The 23,094-nt window shown below is 36.6% G+C and overlaps 1 protein-coding gene across 4 annotated transcripts in view; it reads right to left on the reverse strand.

The window, feature by feature from the left end:
* Positions 1-15,676: 15,676 nt before the first annotated feature.
* RSPO2 (R-spondin 2) overlaps positions 15,677-23,094 on the reverse strand; it is a 182,741-nt gene continuing 175,323 nt past the window's right edge. For 3 of the 4 annotated variants that reach the window (XM_010370813.2, XM_010370814.2, XM_030937877.1), the window contains one exon: positions 15,677-17,558. In XM_010370813.2, the coding sequence (XP_010369115.1) occupies positions 17,443-17,558 (116 nt within the window). In that variant the 3' untranslated portion in view covers positions 15,677-17,442. The remainder of the gene's footprint in view (positions 17,559-23,094) is intronic. The other variant, XM_030937876.1, reaches the window with a different exon arrangement.

The raw sequence follows: 23,094 nt of genomic DNA on the forward strand, positions 1-23,094 counted from the left end.
GAAGTAAATTCCATCTTGATTTTGGCTTCTATCAATCCCATGCATTTCTTTCTAATTTATGTATACACACACACACACAACATATGTATATAATGTTGCTTTTTGTTTTTAAACTTTATATAAATGATGTCATACTCTAGGTATTCTAGAAACCAGATTTTCCTGCAAGTATATAAGATTCTTCCTTGTTGATAACTATAAAGCTAGTTTGGTCACTCCTCTGTTCATGTTCTTCCATCATGTGAGCATCCCATGACTTATTTCTGCTGTGGTTGTTAGACTTTTAACAATGATGCTCCAATAACACCACTAAACATTCCTATACAGAGTGCCACATGTACATGTGTGAGAGGCTCTCAGGAGTATACTTGGAAATGGAATTACTGCATCATCAAATATGCAAAATTTCCATTTTATAGATGTCACCAAATAGCTCCCCCAAAACTTTATAGCAATGTAAATTTCCACCAGCAGCATATAAATTCCTATCTTCCACATTCTCACTAATTCCTGGCATAATCATATATAAAAATGCTTTCAAATGAAAGAGTGTGAAATGGTACTTCAATATGGTTTGAATTTATGTTTTCCTTATTACCAGTGGAGTTGAGCATCTTTTCACATGTTTAGTGGTCACTTGGGTTTCCTCTTCTATGATTAATTTTTGCTCATTTCCTCAAAGCATTTTCACATCAGAGTAACTCGCTTTTTTATCTTCTCCAATTTTAAAGGTATTAAAGTTTTGATAGGATATACTTGAGCTTTTCTGAAATCTTAAATAAAATTTTTCTTACTGCCCTCGTTCCCAAACACCTTGTTTTCTTCTTTGTCATTAACTTTTCTTCAAATTTGAAAACTGAGAGCAATTCATGGAGTAGTTTTTCTTTAATTATGGCTGTGCATTGAGGAAGAGTATAATAGGAAGAGTAAAATTTAGAGTCCTGTGGAAGTTTTTGAAGAGAGAGATCAGAACCAATCAAGAGGCTTTTATTACCCTTGAGCAGACAAAAAAAGAGTTGATGCTGGGAGGTTGCAGAGAAAATTGAGAATGGATGGTTTCAGTCACAGAATGGGTCAGGCTAGGGCTGTTCTTCCATACAGTTGTCTCAGGAGCCACGGTCTTATGAGGTGAACCTGTCTGTCATCATATGGGGTCCTGAACATAAGCTTTACAGAGATGAGGGAGTCAGGACCTGCCCACTAAAAATGTCTTATGAAGCCTGATCAGTCACACATAATGCTGGACATTGCTTTAAGGTTCTCTGACATTATAATATACAATATACTGTATTGTAAAAGTATTTATTCCTTTATTTATATTTATTAAATGTTTGCTATGTAGAAATTACTTTACACATTAACTCATTGCATTTCTCAACACTCCCGACAGGTTATTAAACCATTTCACAGATGAGAAACCTGAGGTTCATCGTGGAAATAACTTACTTATAACCAGGGTCCCCTATGCCATCCTCCTCAGCCATTCTCCTCTAGATATTGGTAGGGAGAAAAAGTCGCTTTTAAATAGCAACCTTCTGTGTTTATCACAGAAACAGTAAAGCTCAAGATTTAGGTAATTTGTGAGCAAACACTTTTCATTTCCTCAAGAAACAAAGAAAAAAAGCTAGGTCTGGAATCCTAGCTTTTCATATGTTAGCCAAAAGAAGTGTCTCTAGTATTTTCTTCCAGAGCTTCCTAAAATATTCCCAGCTTTTCCAAGGTCTCCACTCTCAGAGGTCATGAGTAGTTTCATGTAACCTCAAATGGCCTAACTCCCAGTGCTTGAAGGTAAATCGCTCCTGCCCCTTGAAGAATTTTCTCAGATGAAAAACTAAATGTCTTTTATAAAGGAATTAAGCATTTGTTTTAAAAGGTGATATGTTCCCCCTGAAACCCTTTGTACTTTCAGCAAAATTAGTCCAAGTCAGTTTTTTTTTAATTCCAGTCAAGGGTTTTATTCAACCTTAAAACTCCTATGGCCACTAATCCACAGAAGCTGTTTATTCCTTTGAAGTTTCCTTTTGCTCAGACTTAACACAATTTTCGCCAAAGTTAGTCTTCAGGAGACCTTTGGAGATTATTCTCTCACCAGGTTATGTCCTATTTGTGTGGTGGTTGAGCCTGTGGCTTAAATTTCATAGGGAGCACTGAGTTGCTCAAGTCCAAGGAAGAGTGGATAAGTACTTCCAGCAAAGGGAAAGGTTAGTGAGAGGGTTGTATATGTGTGTGTGTGCGTGTGTGTGTGTGTGTTTGTGTGTGTGTTTGTGTGTTTGATTTGCTTTGGTTTTACTGAAATGAGCCCATGAGATGCATATTGAAAAAGTTAAATTGTATTTAGTGTGTTCTAAACATTTGTATTTATCAGATCTAGAAACAACTGCATTTCAAAATAGTCACAACTATACAATGGTTATTCTCTCTATATCATTATTTTCCAGTGTAATTATTAACTAATTTGAGATAATGATGAAATGATCTTAGTAAATGGTCTAATAAAAAAAATCATGTCTGCCAAATCGACTGTGAGCGGCAATGAAAAAGTAGCACATGAAAGTGGTTAAGTGTATTACCCAAAGTTCCCATTACTGTATTCAGCCATCTCGCCTTACGATGCACTAATATTTCTCTTAAATAGGGTCATGGACCATTAATTTCCTGGCCTTGAAATCTCTTATTATTAAAAGTGTTACTTAGCAACTTTTAGACATTGAAGTAAATCCAAATAAGAAAAGCCAAAAGGTCTGTTGGTCTGTTCACTCTTATTGTAAAAAACGATTGATGTCCTGTGCTGGAATATTTTTCATCTGCTTTCTTAAAATTATATTGTCTTGTGTGGGTTAGGGGAAAAGAAGTACAATGTGAGTTTCCTTGGCTCCCATAGATTAGGGAACAAAATTACAAACATTTGGTGTTCATCCCCTATGTCCGCCTCACTATTCTTCATATATGAAAATGACTCTCTTCTCTCCTCCAAATGTTAGATTCAGTCTCTGAAACAATACTTGCTACCTATTACCTGGCTAGAGGGTGCAGCAGGCCCAAATAAGTCTATTTCATTTTTTCTTTTTTTTGCAATTAAGTATTTTTTAAAGTCATTGTCTGCATTTTTTTGCTAAAAGGAGTCAGATTTATCTTGATCATGCAAATTGGCAAAGCTGCTAGAACTGTCAAGATGGAAGTACCACTTCCATTGTGTTCCTATTATAATTTAATACACACTTCCATTGAGGCATTTACCATCTTGTACTGACTTACATTAGGCTTACGTTCAGGACTGGCTTCCTGGGTTGGTAACCTTTGCATTTGCACAGGGCCTATGCTTCACAGGGCTCCAGTCTTGGTTTTATTGCATGCTGTGGCTGTCTTGAATTTCCTAATTTTTGAAGAAGGGGCTCGCTATGCATTTTTACTTTGTATTGAGCTCCAAAAATTATATAGTTGGTCCCGTTTACATGTTTATCTTCTCTACTGGAGATGAGTTATTTGAAGGAAGGAATTATATTCCAGGTCCAGTTTGGTGCATGGATTGATTAAGCTACATGGACACTTAACAGAAAAACATTGGAATCAGTTTAAGTACGTAAGAAATGAATGAATTATTTTAAGATACTATCCTTTATTTTAAAATACTATCTACATGTTAATAATATTGGTAAATGTCTGATACAATATGTTTTCTAAATAATTATAAACTGTATCTAAATCAGTATGATCTCTATTTTTAATGCATTAAAAAGTAAAAATAAACACATGAAAATGTTACAAGTAATGGCCTTTTGGAAGAAGAGAGTATAGACACATTTTTTAGCATTTCTGTATTTTAAAATCATAAAATGTCAAAATATTAGTTTTTGATAATTTTAAGAACACTTTCACCTTTATTAAAGATATTAACCTCAAATTGCATGCATGTATATCAAAGATTGCATTTAATCTGTAAAACCTCTTGAGTTGTATTTGAAATTTCCAAGAAGAGAAGTAATGATACATGAATCTTCAAAAGCAATGATGTTGAACATGTTATGTGCTTCCTATACTACAGCAGTCTTTCAAAAAATATAGCTTGGGAATCCATATTGTGGGCAAACAATATCGATACAGCTCTGCAAACCACATTGCACCACCTTGGGGTGCAGTAAAACAACAAATCTTCCCTAGAAGGAGGGCGTGAGAGTGGCAAATCCTGCAAAAGTACATTTGTAAGACTGTGACTACTGAATTGATAAAAACTGACAATAGAAATGGTAGCAGAATATTTTGTTCATAGCTCTATTTTAGCATTTTGTGTTCCAAGTGCCCAAGTATGCCTTTGCAGCTCTGTTTCAGTTACTCTGATGCTGCTTGAGGGCATGGACTATGTATTTTTTTTTTGGAGTCTCTCCTCCAAATGCATGGTAAGACCTGGCATACAGTAAGACACCGTAAGTGTTTTGAAAATGAATAAGGAATGTACAAAGTCGTGTCTTATTTATCTTAATTAGGGTCATATTGCTTGACATTCAAAGTAGAATATGTTTTATAAATGTTTTTGATGAAATTATTTAAATTAAGCAGAACCACATTTTGGTGTCAAAACATTGAATGAGATGATAGAAACATGCCTTCCATTTAGTTATGGTACTAATTTAGTCCCAGAGGAAACACATTGTGAGGCCTTTTCACAGACCATTTGGCCACCCATTTCAGGTTCAGTTATTGTTGAGCAAACACTAATTTATATATAGCCTTGTATAAAGAAAACTGTAGAACTAGGATAAACTCACTCACTCAACCTCAATTGCCTGTTGTGTAAAATGTAATAGCACTGCTTGCTTGTTATACCTCACAATTTGTATAGAGGCCAAGTTACCAAAAAACATCCATTAGACACTGTAAATCACTATAGAAATAGTACTTATTGTATGCAAAATACTATATTAAGTGATCTGGGAAAACTGATTTAAACCAAAGAGCCTGTCTTCAGAGAATTTATCATATAATCTGTGTATGAATTCTTCAGTCTAGTAAAAGGAGCAACCAACAGTTTTCTGAACCACAGAGCAGAAGTACCACCATCATGAATTTACAAATGCTCCCATCCTGTTGTAGACTTTATGCAACTGCACCTTTAGCTGCTGGGACTTTCAAACACTTTAAAACTTTAATTTTGCTTATTTCACACATTTACCACAGTGACAAGGGGCAAGGATTTTTATTGTTCTTTTTAGTTTGTTCTGCTGTGAATAACATCATTTCCAATAAAAATCATGGAGCCTTACTTTCCCTAAATTGTATTTCTCAAGTTGAAACCACCTATGTATAAGCAAAAAGTGAAAGAAAAGGAGAGAAGCAGGGTCTAGAGCATTTGGAGGGAAAGAGAATAGTGCCAGGACCCTAAGAAAAGGCCCCTTTAGCAACTCACTTTCCCCTTTTTCCCTAGGTTACAACAGTATTCACCACTCAGTTTATTTCCTGGATGAGGACATTTGTTAAAGATTTCAGTATCCTTGTACAAAAGGGGAATAAAAGTTATAATAATAATCTCTCCCCAAATCATCATCATCATCAGCAGCAGCAGCAGCAGCATCAATACCAACCAAAAAGAAATGGTGAGATTATATTTAAAAGGTCCACACAGTAGTATAGAATGGACACAGCTAAGAAATCCTGCCACTCTGGGTAAACTCAAACATATCCAAGATGTAAATTAAGTCTGCCTTGATCTTGGACAATTTGAGTTTTACCTGGAAGGACACAGAAGAAATTGCTCAGGTAATAACAGCCTGGGGATTTATGCAGGGCAGATGTGGGATGTGAGGTAGAGAGTGAATCACCTTCTTTTATCTGAGCCCCAGTGCCTGTAGCTCCATTGTCTGGGGAGTCCAGACCAAATTGTGGACTTGCTATAAACTTTACCCAACGTTCAGCTATACTCATTTTTATGTAGTTTCATATTAAATCATCTAAGGCCCTCACAGAATCATAGGGTGAGTTTGTGGTAGCTTTTCCCCCAAATTATTCTGGGATGTGTTTAGATTGGCATTTGAGTACCAGTTTTATTTGTTACTGAGTATAAATCAAAGAAATAATTTCTGGATAGATTCAGACCCAAATATCTCCAGTACTTCACAAGTATATATATATAGCCAGTAGAATGTTATATATTTTAGTTCAGTTTGATAAAATATTGTTTGTTCTAACATCAAGAACATGTTTTAAAACAAACCATTTCAACACTAAACACAATCAGTATTGTGGAGTCAAAAAAATCATATAATCAGAGAAAATATATTTAATAATTGGTGCCAATTTTTAGATGGTGGTCTTTTGAATTTTCTAAATTTCCTAATTAGGGTGTAGCAATTTTAATGACAAAGAACTACACACAAGCACCTAATTACAGTGGAACACCACTGATATTGAGGAGGTAAAGAAAGGGTAACTAACATACCATCCATTTTGTCTGTTGTTATCCCACAAAACACATCAGAGTTCAAAACTATAAGATGAAACACATTCAGCCAGCCTATTTTCAAAAGCTCAGCTGTCTGTTTTTGAAATGCACTAATTTAAATTTAAAGACACATATTTAATGTTTTCCCTTTGTAGGTTTTCAGCAGCATACACACATGGAGTCACCATCTGTTTTCAGCCTGGTTCATTACCAATTCATCCTCCTGCTCTGTATTATCAGATCAAGAGGGTGTACATAAATTTGGCCACCTGGGCACTGGTGTCATTAACGTGTACCCCAGCCACACACTCATAAAGTGGTTTTGCTTGGAGCTGTAACTTGGTGGTGCTTCATTTTTCCATTTGATCAGTGTTGAGATTTGTTCAGTAAGCTCTTAATAACATAATTTCAGAACAAACTGGAGGACACTAAGAACTTTCAGGAGTATTTTGCCTAGAAATCCAGGAGAAAACAGCTTCTGTTTTCAGGAACAGACACTGGATGGCAGGACCAAAGGGGCAGGGATAGAATCAGAGAAGAGAGAAGAGAAAGGCAGAAGGAGATACATGAAGACATAAACACAGAATTAAAGGAATACACATAGGATAATTTACTTATTTTAATGAATGCATGTATGAGAGAGCTCAGAGTGGCTCAGTATCATTTTGAGTATAGCTCATCATTAAATGTGGGTGAGCCCACTTTTTTTCCTCCTTGTGAGGGAAAACCTATATCGATTCATCCCAAGTCCTTTAGTTAATCGCAAAATTGAAGTGTTTTTAAAATTAAAACAGAAGTTTTACTTCCCTAATTAAAACATTAACTGACCATGTGTCGCCTTACAAACTACACTGGATTGAGAACTCATCCGATAAATATGAAGTAAATTTAAACAAATTGCCCTGGTTCGTTTTTACTATCCCTTTTAAACATTGAGCAAAATCAGATAAGTGCATTTAGGTTATAAAAATAATAGGAAGCAATTTATTGTGTAGTAAACATATATTTTAGAAAAATTTAATATTATAACTGAAAAATCATATAAAAATATAAAAATTTTCTGCTGACTCAAAAAAACTTTCTTCTTGGGATTCTGGGCTGATTCAGATTTTAGAATGAAAATAAGAAAGGTCTTATTATGGTATTAAAGCCATACTACCCTGAACGTGCCTGATCTCACCTGCTCTCAGAAGCTAAGCAAGGTTGGGCCTATTAGTACTTGCATGGTAGACTGCCTGGAAATAGCAGGTGCTATAGGTTTAACCCAGGAGGCAGAGCCGAGATCATGCCACTGCACTCCAGCCTGAGTGACAGAGGGAGACTCTGCCTCAAAAAAAAAAAAAAAAAAAAAAAAAAAAAAAAAAAAAAAAAAAAGGAAAAGAAATCAGGCCAGGCACAGTAGCTCATGACTGTAATTCCAGCCCTTTGGGAGGCCAAGGCAGGTGGATTACCTGAGGTCAAGAGTTCGAGAACAGCCTGGCCAACATGGTGAAACCCCATCTCTACTAATAATACAAAAATTAGTAGAGCTGAGTGTGGTGGAACACACCTGTAATCCCAGCTATTTGGGAAGCTGAGGCAGGAGAATCGCTTGAACCCGGGAGGCAGAGGTTGCAGTGAGCTGAGATCGTGCCACTACACTCCAGCCTTGACGAAAAGAGCGAAACTCGGTCTCCAAAAATAAATAAATAAATAAATAAATAAATAAATAAATAAACAAACAAATAAACAAATAAATACATTGTTTAAAAATCCGGAAGCAAATATTGAACGATTAACATCCTTTCAATTAACCAATAACCAAACCTTTACTGAATTGCTACAATATTTGCAATTCTGAAGAAGAAAAAGATGGAACATAAAGCATACAGCTTTCACTTTAAAGGGTTTACAGCTCAGGTTGGTGAGATAAGTTTATTGAATATAAAAGCTGAAGCATTTTATTTAAAAGTTTTACTAGGTATCAAATTATATTCACTGCAGAAATTCAGAGGACGATATCAATGATGATAAGTCAGAGCAGTAAGACCACAAGAAGGAGGTGATGGTTCTGGGGAACTTTGTGAAGGATGGTGCATTAGTTTGCCAAGGCTTCCATAACAGAAAACCACAGATTGGGTGGCATAAACAACAGAAATTTATTTCTCATAATTCTGAATGCTGCAAGATCAAGCTGTCAGCGGGTTAATTTCTCTGGAGGCCTCTCTCTCTGATTGCGGATGACCATCTACTCACTGTGTTCTCATAAGGCCTTTTCTCCACGCACCCGTGCTCATGGTGTGTCTCTTCTTCTTCTCAAAAGAACAAGTCTTATTGGAAGAGGACCCCATCCTTACGACCTACTTTAGCCTTGATCATTTCCTTAAAGGTCCTATCTCCAAACACAATTGCACTGGGAGTTAGGGCTTCAACAATGGGTTTTGGAGGGTGAAGAAGACAAATCGGTCCATGATGGATGGAATCTGGATGAGGCTATATTTTGTAGGGAGGGTGGGCAGTGATATGATATGAGAGAATACAAAGATAAGCCTCATTAACAGACTGATTATCAGCCATCACTAATACAATTTTGTGGGTTGCCTACATCTGTTGCATAGAATAGGCACATGGAAAAAACAGAAATCATGTGTTCCCTTGGTCATCTAATGATATATGAAACTTTAAAGAAGTTTGACAACAGATTATTATATCACCGTTATTGGAATATTTGTCTATGTCTTATATCAAAATTAGATACTTCATTAAAAATAAATGTCCTTGTTCAAATTCTTTTATGCACATTGTTTATTCTGGTGAAATATCCTTTGACTCTTCTTTTCTAGATCTACTGATCAGATTTTAACTATAAGTCATATAGTTTCTTGATCCCAAGAAAAAGCAAACTGAAAAACTGTAATACAGAGAATGCCAAGAACTGTACTGGGTTATTAGTTACAAAAGTAACTAATTACTCCAGAATTTTGGTGATTTGAAATGATAAGCATTTATTTTTTTGCTCAGAGTTCTATTTGACTTGAGCAGCCATTCAAGACAACATTTTTCCCTGTAGTAACTTAGAGATCCAAGCTGCTTTCACCCTGTGGTTCTGTCTTTGTGGTCACAGCCAAAGGAGAAAAGAAATCATGTAGAACATGTCCCTGCTCTTAAGTGTCCCAGCCCTGAAGTGACACACGTGGTTTCCCATCAAATCCCGTTGGTTAAAATCGGTCACAAAGACCCATCTAATTGCAAAGGAATTGAGAAATGGGATGTTGCTGTGTGGTCAGAGAGGAGAGAAGAGACTGTAAACAAGTACAAGAAGTCTCTACCATATTTAGTTTTCCCAGATAGTATACATAGGAGAGAGGAAACTCAGGTGAAGCATATGTGATGGGGAAAAAGATTAGCAACATGTTTATTTAATTTAAAAACAAAATGGAAGTACTTAAAGCTTTAGTTTTCCTATTTTAAACAAACACTGAGAAAGATATTTTACCATGATCTTGCTTTCCAGTTAAATACCATGATTGCATGTGTATACAATATCTAACTGTTCAGACCTGTATGCCCTCACATCAGAGAGCTGCTACCTAAGTACCCCAGTAATTACAAGTTTTAAAAAAGTCCTTGTGTTGAAAATTACAAACCCAAGGACTTATAATTCGCAGAATGTTGTATTGTTGTTCACTTGATATATTTTATTAAATTTGAAAGAAAAAAATTTGTAGGGTCATTACATAATTATTTCATCATAAATGTAAATGACATTGGTAGGTGATATGGTAACCTTAAATTAAGTATCATTAGCACATTTATACAAAGAGCCATTTCTAAAGTTTTTGAACATTGACTTATTTTATGTTCTTTCTACCTCAAAACCATTTTCAAGGAGATTATAAACTATTGTTAAGTTTCACTCCTGCAGTGTACAATGAGGAAATGAATTTGAGAAGACCAAAACCTGAAGTCGTTATAATTTTTTTCTCATTGTCTTTCACATCTTCTGATATTTTTATTGTAAAATAAAGGGGAAGGCAACTATGTAAGCCTTGAGTTCCAGCTCTTAGTCACTCTTAGTGTCTCCTGGCTCCTGGTTTTTCCTCTCTAGACACTTTTTCAACTTCTTTACTAGTGCCTCATTTGCGGGCTGATGTCTAAGCTTTGAGTGTCCCTAAGTCTCTCTCTTGAATATTCTCTCTCTGAGTCATCCCATAAACTTCCATGGTTCTAAGTGCTATCTACACACTGCTTTATCCCAAAGTTGTATCTGTAGCCCTGATCTTTTCCCTAAACTCCAGATTTATATCCAGCTGCCTTCTTGATATCTCCACATAGATATCCAACAGGCGCCTCAAACTTAGCATGTGAAAAATGGATGTATTATTATCCTGTCATCCCTGTGTCCCCTATATACCCTGTTGCTCAGGACAAGAAGCATAGAAAACTTCTTTGGTCCCTTGTCTTTCTTTACACCACATCTAGCTCATCAGCAAGTCTCATGGGCTCTTCTGCCAAACTATGTCCTGAATCCAACCACTTCTTTCCTTCTTTACCACCATCTACCAGCTCATGTCACACTAATTCTCATCTGATTATTGCAATAACCTGCCAACTTGTGTTTCTGCCTTCACTCTGAAAATCCACCTTCCACACAGCAGCAAAAGTAAACACAGCACAGGAATCAGCACATTGCTCCCCTGCTTAAAATCCTCCCATACTTCTCCAAGCCCGTAGATCAAATCCAAGTTTTCACGACAGCTTTCATGGCCCTTCATGACCTTGGTTTTGTTTACTTCTGACCTCATGTTGGTCCCATTCTCCTCCTAACTATGCTCTAGTAACTCTTCCTTTTTGCCTGTACTTTGGTCTTGCTGACCCTGTTTGCACTTCGGGACCTCCACACAGGTTGTTTCCAGTGTCTGGACTGTTCTTAGACTTTCATACATTCATTATTCAGTCTTCATGCAAAATCACACTTCCCCAGAGATGCCTTCCTTTATGCCTCCTCCATTATCATGTCACTTATTCTACTGTCTCTGTAGTAGAAGGACTCAAGGTGACACAAAACATCGGCCTAAAAATTACTTAGATGAAATGAGCAAGCTAGAGAATGGGGGTACTGCTACCATTATTTACAAGGTTTTACTCTTAAAAGGTATTCAGTGCATACTCAATTTTCATAGGTTAGGCATAAAATGGGAGCCAGACTCTAATAAAGAAAAGATAATGGGAAAAAAACAGGTAAGGAATTACAGATTCCAGAGCAAGTAAGGAAGCCAGAAAGGGCATTCAAATGGTTATTTTTTAAAAGAGTTTTCTTGGCTGTGTATGAGTCCATAACCTTAATTCATGTAAATTGGGCTACAAGAGCAAGGAAAGACTGCATCATTGACACATATTACAGAAAGGATGGAGTAGTCTTAATGAAAAAGAGATAGAAGCTATTCTCTTATTGGAATGCAGGGATAGGATACACTAAAAGGCAGTGGTACTACTTAAATCAATGAAGAAGTTAGGAGAGAACTTATCCAGAAAAAGAATTCACTTTTCAAATTTTTAACATTTCACTTAAGATTTGGGCCCAAAACAAATATAATATCCTATGGCCAAGAAGAATCAAAATAAGAACTAGAGACTTCAAGAATGGCATTATAAAGTTGGGATTTATTTCCATACATAGGGTAGTTAAAATGGCATCTGCATTCAACACAGTTATTGGGCTCCTACCAGAAGCAGAGTGTATGTAGCTGAGACAGAGTTAGAAATAGATAGGCTTTCATAGTTTGCAAAGACATTTCATGAGCCACTGAGTTATCTTGTATACCAGGGGTCAAGAAATCCAGTCTGTGGGCCAAATCCAGCCTGGCCACCTATTTTTGCATGGCTGATGAGCTAACAATTTTACACTTTTTAAGTGGTTGCCAAGAGTCAAAAGAGTATATTATGACATGTGATAACTATGAAATTCACATTTAAGTTTATATAAAGCTGTATTGCAACATTGTCATACCCATTCATTTACGTACTGAATATGGCTGCTTTTCTGCTATAACAGCTGAGTAGCTGCCTCTGAGATAGTGTGGTCCACACAGCCTAAAATGTTTACTCTCCTGCCCTTTACAGAAAAAGATTGCTACTTCTTTTCTCAAAAACAGACATAGGGAAGGCAGCTTATGGCTGAATCATAACTAAAGTAGAAAGGAGGAGAAAGGAAGCCAGTAGAAAAAGAATCAAATTAAAGTTGAATGTGCACCTGAGGTCATAAAACCCAAGGAGGAGTTAGTTGGTAAAGCCATTTGTGAACACTACCGAAGAACTACTGTTCAGCTTCTTAAATGAAGATATGCGTTTTTCTAAGGACAAGGAACTACTTGCCAAGGAGTATGCAAAACGCAGGACTGAATAAACATGGAACATCTTCCTGAAATGTGATTTTGCTCCGAGGTTTTTGGAGGGAATGTCCAAGGATACGGGAATAATTTTGTATTAAAAATAGCCCTTTTATTGAGTAGAATGCAAAATTTGCATGAATTATTTTAAAATCAGGATTAAAATGAGGCTGCTTCAGGTTATAATTCCAGAGTTATTAATTTGCTCTTCTCTGCCTGTAAGGGTATTAGCAGAAAGGTTTGAAAAATACGTCATGGAGTGCTCCAAAGAATGTGTCTGGGTGAAGTCACTTTCTAGGACCTTAAGTTGAACCTGGAAAGCAAAAAGTTGTAACTCCCCTGTCAATCCCAATCTATTGGTAATGTTTTCTTGGAACACCTTTGTTGGGAAGGATTCTGAATCTATGTCCTGCTCAGAGGTAGACAGTGAGTGAGTAACGACGTCTGCTAGAGCAGGAGAAAATGGCACATGGCAGTTTGCTGTAATGATTCATCGGAGATGAATATGGAAATCCATCAAAATCTTTATTCATCACATATTTTTCAGCTTCTTCAACCTCTCAGTCAAGGGTATGCTAGAAGGTAGTGGTGCTACCCACATAAATGAGAGACTGTATGTAGAAAAAATATTTGCTTCTTGAATATTTAATATTTCACTTTAGGTTTGGGCCCAAAATAAAGATCTATTTTGTTTTAATAAGAAGTAAAACAAGAATTGGAGATTTCAAGATTTAATGTTTATCACCTAATTTTTTTTTTTTATCAGAAACCAACGTGTGCTAATATCATCTACTTTTAAAGCCATGTCTGTCCTTGCATTTCTGTCTTTGTGATTCAAGGGGTATCAACTAATACAGTGAGTATGTCCAAGTTTACCATCAAGGAACCCTTGAAGATTTTACAACACTCATCCACGCCATCCAGTCTTTTGTTGATCTCTGTAAGATACATGGGTGAAGACAACATTAAAAGGGCACTGAAGAATTGTAAAATTTTATTCTATTGGGAATGGGAAAGTATTTTTTTGAAAAGGAAGAAAAAAGTGTTAATAGAAAAATAAGTGGTAGAAATACAAAGGAATAATTGGAGTGAGTGAAGCTGGGGGCAAGAATGATGTCTAGGAAGAGTGGAACAGTCCAGAAAAAGAGACAAAGAGGACCAGGCCTTGGGCAAAGAAAGTAAAGGGGTAGGGAGAAAATCAAGAGATATTTCCAAAGTAAACTCATTAGATATTAGTAACTGACTAGATGTGGGGAACAAAGGAAGTAAATGATGAATACAAGAGCCTTTAATCAACTAGCTAAAGAATTAACTGTCCAATAGGGAAAGCATGAAAGGGAACAGTTGAAGGCAGGTATCAGTGATTATGCGGATCATTTGTTTGTTTGCTCTTAGATCTACCCGCTGCCCTTCTCTCAGGCTCTTCTGCACCACAGAAAACTGTGTTACCCAGACTCCCTTGCCTACTGGCTTCTGGGAAGCTTTGGGCAATAGCGGGCACTGGTGGAAGACTGGAGGTTGTGAGATAGGGAGAAGCCAGGGTATTTCCTCCTCTATGAATTTGCCTCGAGCAACATTTCTCACAGCGACCAGATCATCTCCAAATTTCGGCTCCTACCAAACCAGCTTTCTGTCCTCAGTTCCAGCTCCTTCTGTGGTTATAGCTCTAGCCTTAGCTATGGTTCTAAGTCTAGCTGGGCACCTGTGGCTTCTAGATTCCGGAAACTCCACCTCTTCATGTAATCCCTCTTGCATTAGGGGTAAAATAGTGTCTCTGGCTGTTGCTAATCTCTGGGTCATCTTGGCAACATATTTTGGCTCCATGTCTCCTTTATCACCTGTATAACCAATTCCTGGTGTTAAATTCCCCGTTTGAAATACCCTAACTAGTTTATTTCCTTGGTTGTACCCTTATTGACACAGGAATGAATTCCGTTTTGTGTGTATCTGTGTGTGTATGCTGCTTATATCAGGGAGACTCAAGCAGATGTAAACATTTTAGCAAATAATGCCCAGGCATCAAGCAATAGATCAATACTTTTCATAAATGTTCTAGTTTGTTAATAAGGAGAAATCAAAAGAATCTATCCAATGAAAAATGTAATAGATGACCAACTTGTATAGTACTTAGTATATAGAATGCTGTGCTGACCATACTTTACACATTTTACCTAATCATATCCTTAAAGTACAACCTTGTATATATTTTCATTTGGTCCTTAAAACACAACCCCTGGAGGCAGATGATAAAGTGATTCCCATTTCACAGATAAGGAAACAGAGTGGAGGGATTCAGTAATTTTCACAGGCCACTCTCAGTCTGGATTATAACTCGGGCACTTGGACTCTAATTTATAGTTATCTAGTTTATAGATAAACTAGCAACACTAGTTTTGCTAGTTTACACTAACTAGAAAACTAGTTAGTGTTCTAGATGTAGTTACCAATATAGGTTTTTAAAGATTTGTCGGCCGGGTGCGGTGGCTCAAGCCTGTAATCCCAGCACTTTGGGAGGCCGAGACGGGTGGATCGCGAGGTCAGGAGATCGAGACCATCCTGGCTAACACGGCGAAACCCCGTCTCTACTAAAAAATACAAAAAACTAGCCGGGCGAGTTGGCGGGTGCCTGTAGTCCCAGCTACTTGGGAGGCTGAGGCAGGAGAATGGCGTAAACCCGGGAGGCGGAGCTTGCAGTGAGCTGAGATCCGGCCACTGCACTCCAGCCTGGGCGACAGAGCGAGACTCCGTCTCAAAAAAAAAAAAAAAAAAAAAAAAGATTTGTCTTTTTTAAAGGACTGTTATATTTTGGGGGTAGAACAAAGTACTAAGTTATTTCTGAATGTATCTCTAAAGTAAAAAAAAACTCCACAAAATATAATTTTGAAGTTTTTAATGCACAAAAAAGAACATCCCAGGAACAACAGGTATTGACTTATTAACGATGAAGCACTATATAAGGAGACCCCTCCCCACTTAGTAAATGGGAAAATAGTGTAAATAGACATGAAAGGAGGTTAACACTTCAGGATTAAATGCAAACCCTAAAGTTGTCTACAACATTCATATATGGCTTATTATCTCATAGCAATATTTTCATAATGATGTATATGATATTTATCCTTATTGGTAAGACGCTTTTGAATCAAAAGTTAAACAAAAACACTGAAGAGGTAGTTTTGCCAATGCAAGGTGAAAAAAAAAATGGCTTTACCTTGCTTTGTTTAGAAATCCACAACCATTATTTTTCTGTTCTAATTTTCTCCTGGATCAACCAAGAAGATAATAATGTTTTGAGAAAAAGCCAATTCACAACCTTCTAAAAACTGGTTCCCCCAAGTGAACAATGATATGTTCAAAACAACTGCTCTGAAAGTCACCTGGGAAGTTTCCATAGTGTTCCTCTCCATCTTGGATCTGAAACAGATTCTGGCTCAATAGAGACCTGTTAAGATCTGACCAGCAGTCACAGAAATTCATCCATTTATCTCCTCAAATTCTATGCACAGGCTCATGTTAGTAACTTCTTCAGTGACCCAAGAACATTGGCAAGTGCCCTGTCATTGAAAGTCAGGGATTGCTTTAAACTTGGGGGCGGGGAAAAAGGCAGTCAGAAATAATGTTTGTTTGGACAATTCTGTAGCTGGTCTGTGAAATTGGCTACAAGTGACTGGATATAGTCCCTCATGTTTTCAGTTGTGTTTCTTCAAAGTCATCACATCTTAGACTCAAAGGCAGTTTGGGCTTCCGATTACCAGATGCCACCTGCTGCTTTTTCTATGTGTGGGACATGTGGAGTGGGGAAGGTCTATACAATATGCAAACTCTTTGACACTGGTCATTTGACTCTATATACAAAAACTAGTTTATCCTACCCTTACAATGAGAAATAAGCCCACAATGAGGGGAAAAAAAGTTTCAAGAGACAACAAAACATGTGTCAATTCTCCAAACTAGAAAAGTCATTTACCAGAAAATGGGTTAGGAACCACTAGAAACAAAGTGACATATTAATCAGGTATGACTTGTTACGCACAAGAAAGCATAAATATACAGTAAATAAGAGCTTTATATGTAGCCCCTGCAGAATATGTACACATTAGGGCTGCTGTGAAACTGAGCAGGAATTTCCAGAGCGTATCCTCAGCTAAAAGCAGTTTCATCGCACAACAGTGTGAAGGTGACAGATGCTGAGAATACCATGTGGTAACCACTAAGCAGATATCCACATAAACATATCCTTGAAAATGCACAACGTGAGAAATAAATGTCACGAGTGAATAGCGCATTGCCTGCCAAGCATCTTCTTTCACATAAATAGGCAGAAGTCCGTCCTCCAGCGGTGGTCTGCAGCCTCACACCGCTAGCATGTCCGTGGTGCCGGGGACGGATTCTCTCAGCACACACTGAGCCAAGTCATGGGCTGTGCACTTACTTACTCCTGCCTTTAGTCTCCAGATTCAAACCAAAGCATAAATAACACAGGGGCCACGCTGGTGGTGCTTCCTTTCACCATGTTACTGGGAACAGATACTGGGCAGAGCAGCACAAAGGCTGCACACCAGAGTGCAGGAGTGGAGAGTAGCTTTGTGCACGTTTGCAAAAACAAAAACCCCTAAAAATCTACCAGATGTGTCTCTTGTTTTATTGGTTAGCTCTGTCTGTAGCTAGGAAGACGCTGTGTTGCTCCTGGGCTCTTTCTATCAGCTTCCTTTTCTTTTTCTTGTTCCTCTTCTCCTTCGCCTTTGGTGTTCTCTTCCCTACAGTGAAGGAAAAGAAATGAAGAGATGTCAGAAATGGCTCTTTCTCTAGGAAAGAAAACACAAAAAACATTGGGAGTTTTGCACAAAGCCCATCTGGAAAACATCACCTATGGAAAAGGCCTCAAAGAGAAAATTGTTCACATTAATTTTGACAGAATAATAATAATTTACTAAATTGGATATGCTGTCTAAAATAGAGACTGATCTTCCTGTTACAGGGAACTGGCATATTGAAAAACCTCCCAGTGGCCTGATCCGTCTTTCAAATATCATCCTGCCACAAAAATTCCATTTATTCCCTCCTACTTTTAACAATGCTACCCTTTACTACACATCTTTACATCTTATTACTGCTCCACATGTTAGTGGGTCAAAAGAAAATAAGCATCTATCTATAGCAAACATACCAGAAGTTTCATACTCCTCTCTCCCTTCCCCATGGGGGAAAACGTCTTGCTTTTAACATTATTTCCTCCATATTCCAAATACTAATGTATAAAATGACATATGTGCAATCCTTTATTTTCTATAAAAATTCATGAGGACATCATTCATTACATACCTTATGCTTCTTATCCAAATCCCCTGGACAAGTTGTTGTTATTAATGGAGAGCAAGAAGAATGCTTATTTGTTCTGATGAACTGTTGGTATGTGTCTGACTACCAGATGATCATACCAAGTTATCCTATTTCTCTTCTTTGCCTTAGCCACTAGGAAGCCCAGGCTACAAGCTAACTAGTTGATGTTTTCCTCCATCAGGAATTTTTTAAATGCCGTTTTTCCCTTTGCCTCTGCTATATTTTACTTCCTCCATCTGTGGTTATAGTTTTATAGGCTTACTTTATAAGGTCTCAATGTTTCTAAGTATGTATATGTAAGATTTTGAGAAAAAAGAATAAAGAACATGAGACATCTGTCTTAGGTCCATCACCCTCTTTGAGTTCTAAACACACAGAAATCAGAGGATTTTTAGAACAGAAAAGGGCTTTAAAGGCCTCCTGCATTTTACAGAAAGTAAGTAAGTCACCCCTAGACACCTTCAGTACAGGAAGACTTTTGTCTCAATGAACGAGAAAGAATCCTTTCTTCCTCTCTTACTTTCCCTACTTCAAATTTTATCTTGTAGTTCTACAAAACCTAACTTTTCTCTTCCGTGTAAGGTGTAGCTATTTGACAGCACAGTGATCAGTACTACGAATAGGGAACAGAACATTTGAGTTTTGTGCTCTTCATCCTTCCCATACCTGTAAAATTACATAACCCAGACCCTTTCATTCCAGGCATATAGCTGGCCAATTTTTCAATCTAGCCTATGGAAAAGTAGGCTGATGTCAAAAATGAAAAGGAAACAGACCAGAGTCTAGGGAGATACATGTATTCGGAAACCAGAGTCATACAAGGTTAAGGCAGGTCACGAGATTTCTAAATAAGGTAGATGTTTCTTATTTCCATTCCTTCTGATCAGAAAGGATCTGTTTTAAGGATGGAAAACAGGCTTACTCTTCAAGACCCTAGCACAGTGACTGGCACTTAGTCGATAGTCAATAAACATTTGCTGAGCAAATATTTTTACATCTTTTTATCACAAGAAAAAAGATTTAAAAGAGTAACTTATGTTTAATAGGACATTGCATTAAAACAATGAGAACATGATCATGCCCCCATATTAAATTATAAAGGTCCTTAAAGCTAACTTCTGCTTCTCATTAAATTCTGGCATTAATGTTATAATGGCATTTTGCCATCTTGAAATGTAGTTAATCTTACGCAATGAAACCTTAGTTCAAGCCATCATTAATCAAAGCAGTTGTAAAGTTACAACTATTTAGTAACATTATCTCTAATGATGAGACACACCAAAGGAGGGCAGAAAAATGAAATACTTAATACAAAATAGCATATTTTAAAAGCTTCAGTTATAAAGCGTTATGAAGAAGTTTTTGTTCTGCATTTTCTCTAAATAAACAACAAAATCCTTAGTTTAAAAAATCATTACTGACTACATTTTAAATTCATTTGGTTTATGCTTAATTGATATAAAGCCTGGAGTTTCTTTTAAAAGCAAATTGAAATTAAGTGAATGGAAAAATAAAGCTTATCTTACTAGATTTTAAAAATGTGTTCTGCCAGAATAAAAATATACTGAATATATGTTAAAGAAAGCTTTTCACATTCACAAGAAAGCTTCGTGTAAATTATGTAGTTGCGAGTTAAATATGTACTACTTTCACTAACAGCAACTCCATGCAAAATGACGGGAAAGGCTTATTTTAAGATGGTCAATTTCGTGTCATTTACCCAATATATTATTCTGAAGCAATTGTCAATATTAAATGGTTTTGGGTTTGCTCGCTGATATGATATTGTGTAATAGCGAAGTTACTCAATACTTGCATAAAACAGTTGGTATCCCAGCCAAAAAATCAGCAATGCTTCTGAAAGCTCATTTATGTAAAATAATTTTTTAACTTGTACAATTACTCTGTTGGCAATAAGCTATATGGTACCAATTCCAACAAGTAATGTTTTGGGGGCCCTAATTACAACCCTAAAGATTCTCCTCAGAGGTCTCTCTTGAGTGACACACCTCTTTGCTATTGTTTGGTTGGTTGGTTTTGCTTTTGGCCCGTCCCATTTCTCACATAAGATATATTGCAAATACCGAGGAATTAAGATGGTTAGCCAAGATTTGACCACAGACAGGCCTAAATTAACTGAAAATATTTTGTGGTCCATACTACATTGTTCTGACTTCAAGCCCAGCTCAAAGTAGTAAAAGAATACTAAAATACAACATAACATACAGAAAGGGTCTTTCATAAATATTCTTTTTTCACGTTCTAAGATTTTCAAACATGAGAAAAGAAATCGGTAAGATTAAAGCTAACAAAAAATCCTTGTTTTTATCTATATATTTGAAAATAAGTTATATTAGACATACAAATGTGCTAATTTCCGTTTCCACTTAATTTCTTTACCTCTGTGGATATGGGATTAGACTTGGAGAATGATTTCTAGATTTCAATTGCTGCACATTCCCAAGTACATATATGCTATACGGGAAGTATTTAAAGGCAAATATGATGCCAGTCACCCAACGCACAATTCAAGTCATGAATTTAACTTTACCTTTTAGCTCACGAGAGAAGACCTGGAATAGACACTGCCCAGGATTTAAACAAACAAACAAAAAAAAATGGTTTGAGTTTTACGAGGGGATTGTCAACATCCAACATATCCAGTTCTAATGACAAATTTTGCATATCTTTATCCCTAGCGTCTTGAGAATGCAGTGGCCTTAACACATCGTAACTAAGGGAATCTCTTCAAAATCAGGTAGAATCAGGTCTACAGGGCAGATCTTTTTAGCACTGTTATGCAGATGCAAGGAGATGACTGGTCCCAATTATTACCATTTTTAAGGGAGGCAATGCAGTATGGTTTAGAGAAAGGCTACTTCTGGGAAGAAGAAAACCTGGTAGCTAGGCACAGTCTTGTAACTGAGATGTCTGATAAGGCATATGCCTGACTCTTAGTCTCTCTGTTTATAGAATGAAAATACTACAGTCATCATTCACTAGAAAGTTATGAGACACTGTGAAAAAGTTGTGTCCCTAGGATGAAAGGAAGATGTGTAGAATATCACTGGCAAGACAAGATTATCCTCAAAATGAACAAAATTAGAAAGATACTATCAAAGCCACATTCTAACATAATTACATTGACTTGCTCACATGTGGAAATGGTCCAAGAGCATAACCTATCAACTCTTCTGCAGAGAAATATGAACAATTCCTTAGGGAAATACTGCTACCATCCAGCTGTGAATTGCTGCTATTAGAATTAGAAATAGGGTAGATTATTTTGAACCAAGATATAGGCAGACTCACAAATTACATGAAGCTGTGCAAATGCCAAGTCCACTGCCAGTCAGACAGTGATTTCTTTCTTTCATAAACTCTCAAAGTCAAGGAAGGTCTTCAAATGTTTTCTCCTCTCACTGGGTATAGGTAAGAATCTTTCCATCACCAGAAAAATGTTTCTTGTACATCCCTCAGAGTAAGGCACAGAGGCTGTCTAGAGTTTCCATAATGCAAGGTGTTTTAAGAAAGGCTTTGAGGGTAAATATAATGGAAGAAAACTAAAGAAAAATTTCAGTAGCTTTGACTATAAAAGAGATAAAAGCTTCTCTCTTTCTACGCATATATGTATAAGTAATACATGCACATACCTACAAACATAAACACACAATCTGCAGAAAGTAAGCCATAATTATGACAAATGTAATTAACTGTAATTACTGTTGTAGCCACAACTGGGACAAAACTAGGACTGAGTTTTACTGATTTTTAAGTTTGTAATGCTCTAACTTGAAACCTGGGCTTCAGTGCATTATAAAATTCATCATGGAGATTTTGAAATCACCTCAGAGAGATTCAGTCATTCTTCAAAGCCGCTAAAACTTAGGGACAAGAAGCCTGTGTAACCACCAACCTGGCAGATATTGTCATATTTCACAGAACACTCTGGAAGCAGAACATGAAATGTTCCTTTCACATATAAAGTTAGAAGGACTGAGTTGTAACTGATGAATAGTACTGGACCATTTATTTTTTTTCCATATGGGCAACTTGATTTTGCCCAAGAATGAATAGCAAGAGAGATTTATGTAGGATTAGTGATTGTCTAGAAAACACCAACTGGTTTCTAAAATATTTTTAAAAGTTCATTTAAAAATAGACGAGACCTAAACAATTCATAAAGGAAATAAAAATAGCTAATAAATATATTGAAATAATCAAATCTCACAATTAAAACTTCCAAACAAGATGAGATGCCACTACAAAGATCCTTAAAAGTAAAAATACCTAACACTTGTAAGAATGTCATGAGACAGGCAACAGGATGCATTGACAATATAAAATTGATACAGCCTTTCTGAAAACCATCTGCCAATATGCACAGAAGTATTAAAAATATTCTTAACTTTTGACTCAGATCTAGGACTCTATCCTCAGACCATAATCTAAACTTGGACAAAGATTTATGCACAGAGATCTTAAGTACGTTACAATTTTTTCAGTATTAAAATGTCCTGACTACACTTTTCATGACCTCTTCTTTTTGTGATTACTGAGGGAATAAAGTATATTTTCAACTACGAATGCAAGTATTTTATATTTTAAGTAATAGCAATTAACTTTATATCCAGGAATACTACTGTTGGATATCACTAAAACTTATCATAAATGGATCTAAGAAAAAGCCTGTAATACAAAAGCATTCCTCCTGTGATGGAAATGACAGTAAGCAGATCCTTTTGTGGAGTGATCACTCATAATTAGACCTGAGATATAAAAACTTAAAAACTATTGACCTAAACCCTTCAGACATTAAGAATGGAGATTTGTTAGTTCTTGAAGCATTTTTCCCTCTAGAAAGCAGTCCAGGTGGGCAAATATGATGAGCAGGACTGGGATCTACCATACTATGTCCTATGTAGCCTAAGATAATCTTTCTACTGTCCATAT

The sequence above is a fragment of the Rhinopithecus roxellana genome, chromosome 9 (assembly GCF_007565055.1).
Source record: "Rhinopithecus roxellana isolate Shanxi Qingling chromosome 9, ASM756505v1, whole genome shotgun sequence".
Classification (NCBI taxonomy): domain Eukaryota; kingdom Metazoa; phylum Chordata; class Mammalia; order Primates; family Cercopithecidae; genus Rhinopithecus; species Rhinopithecus roxellana.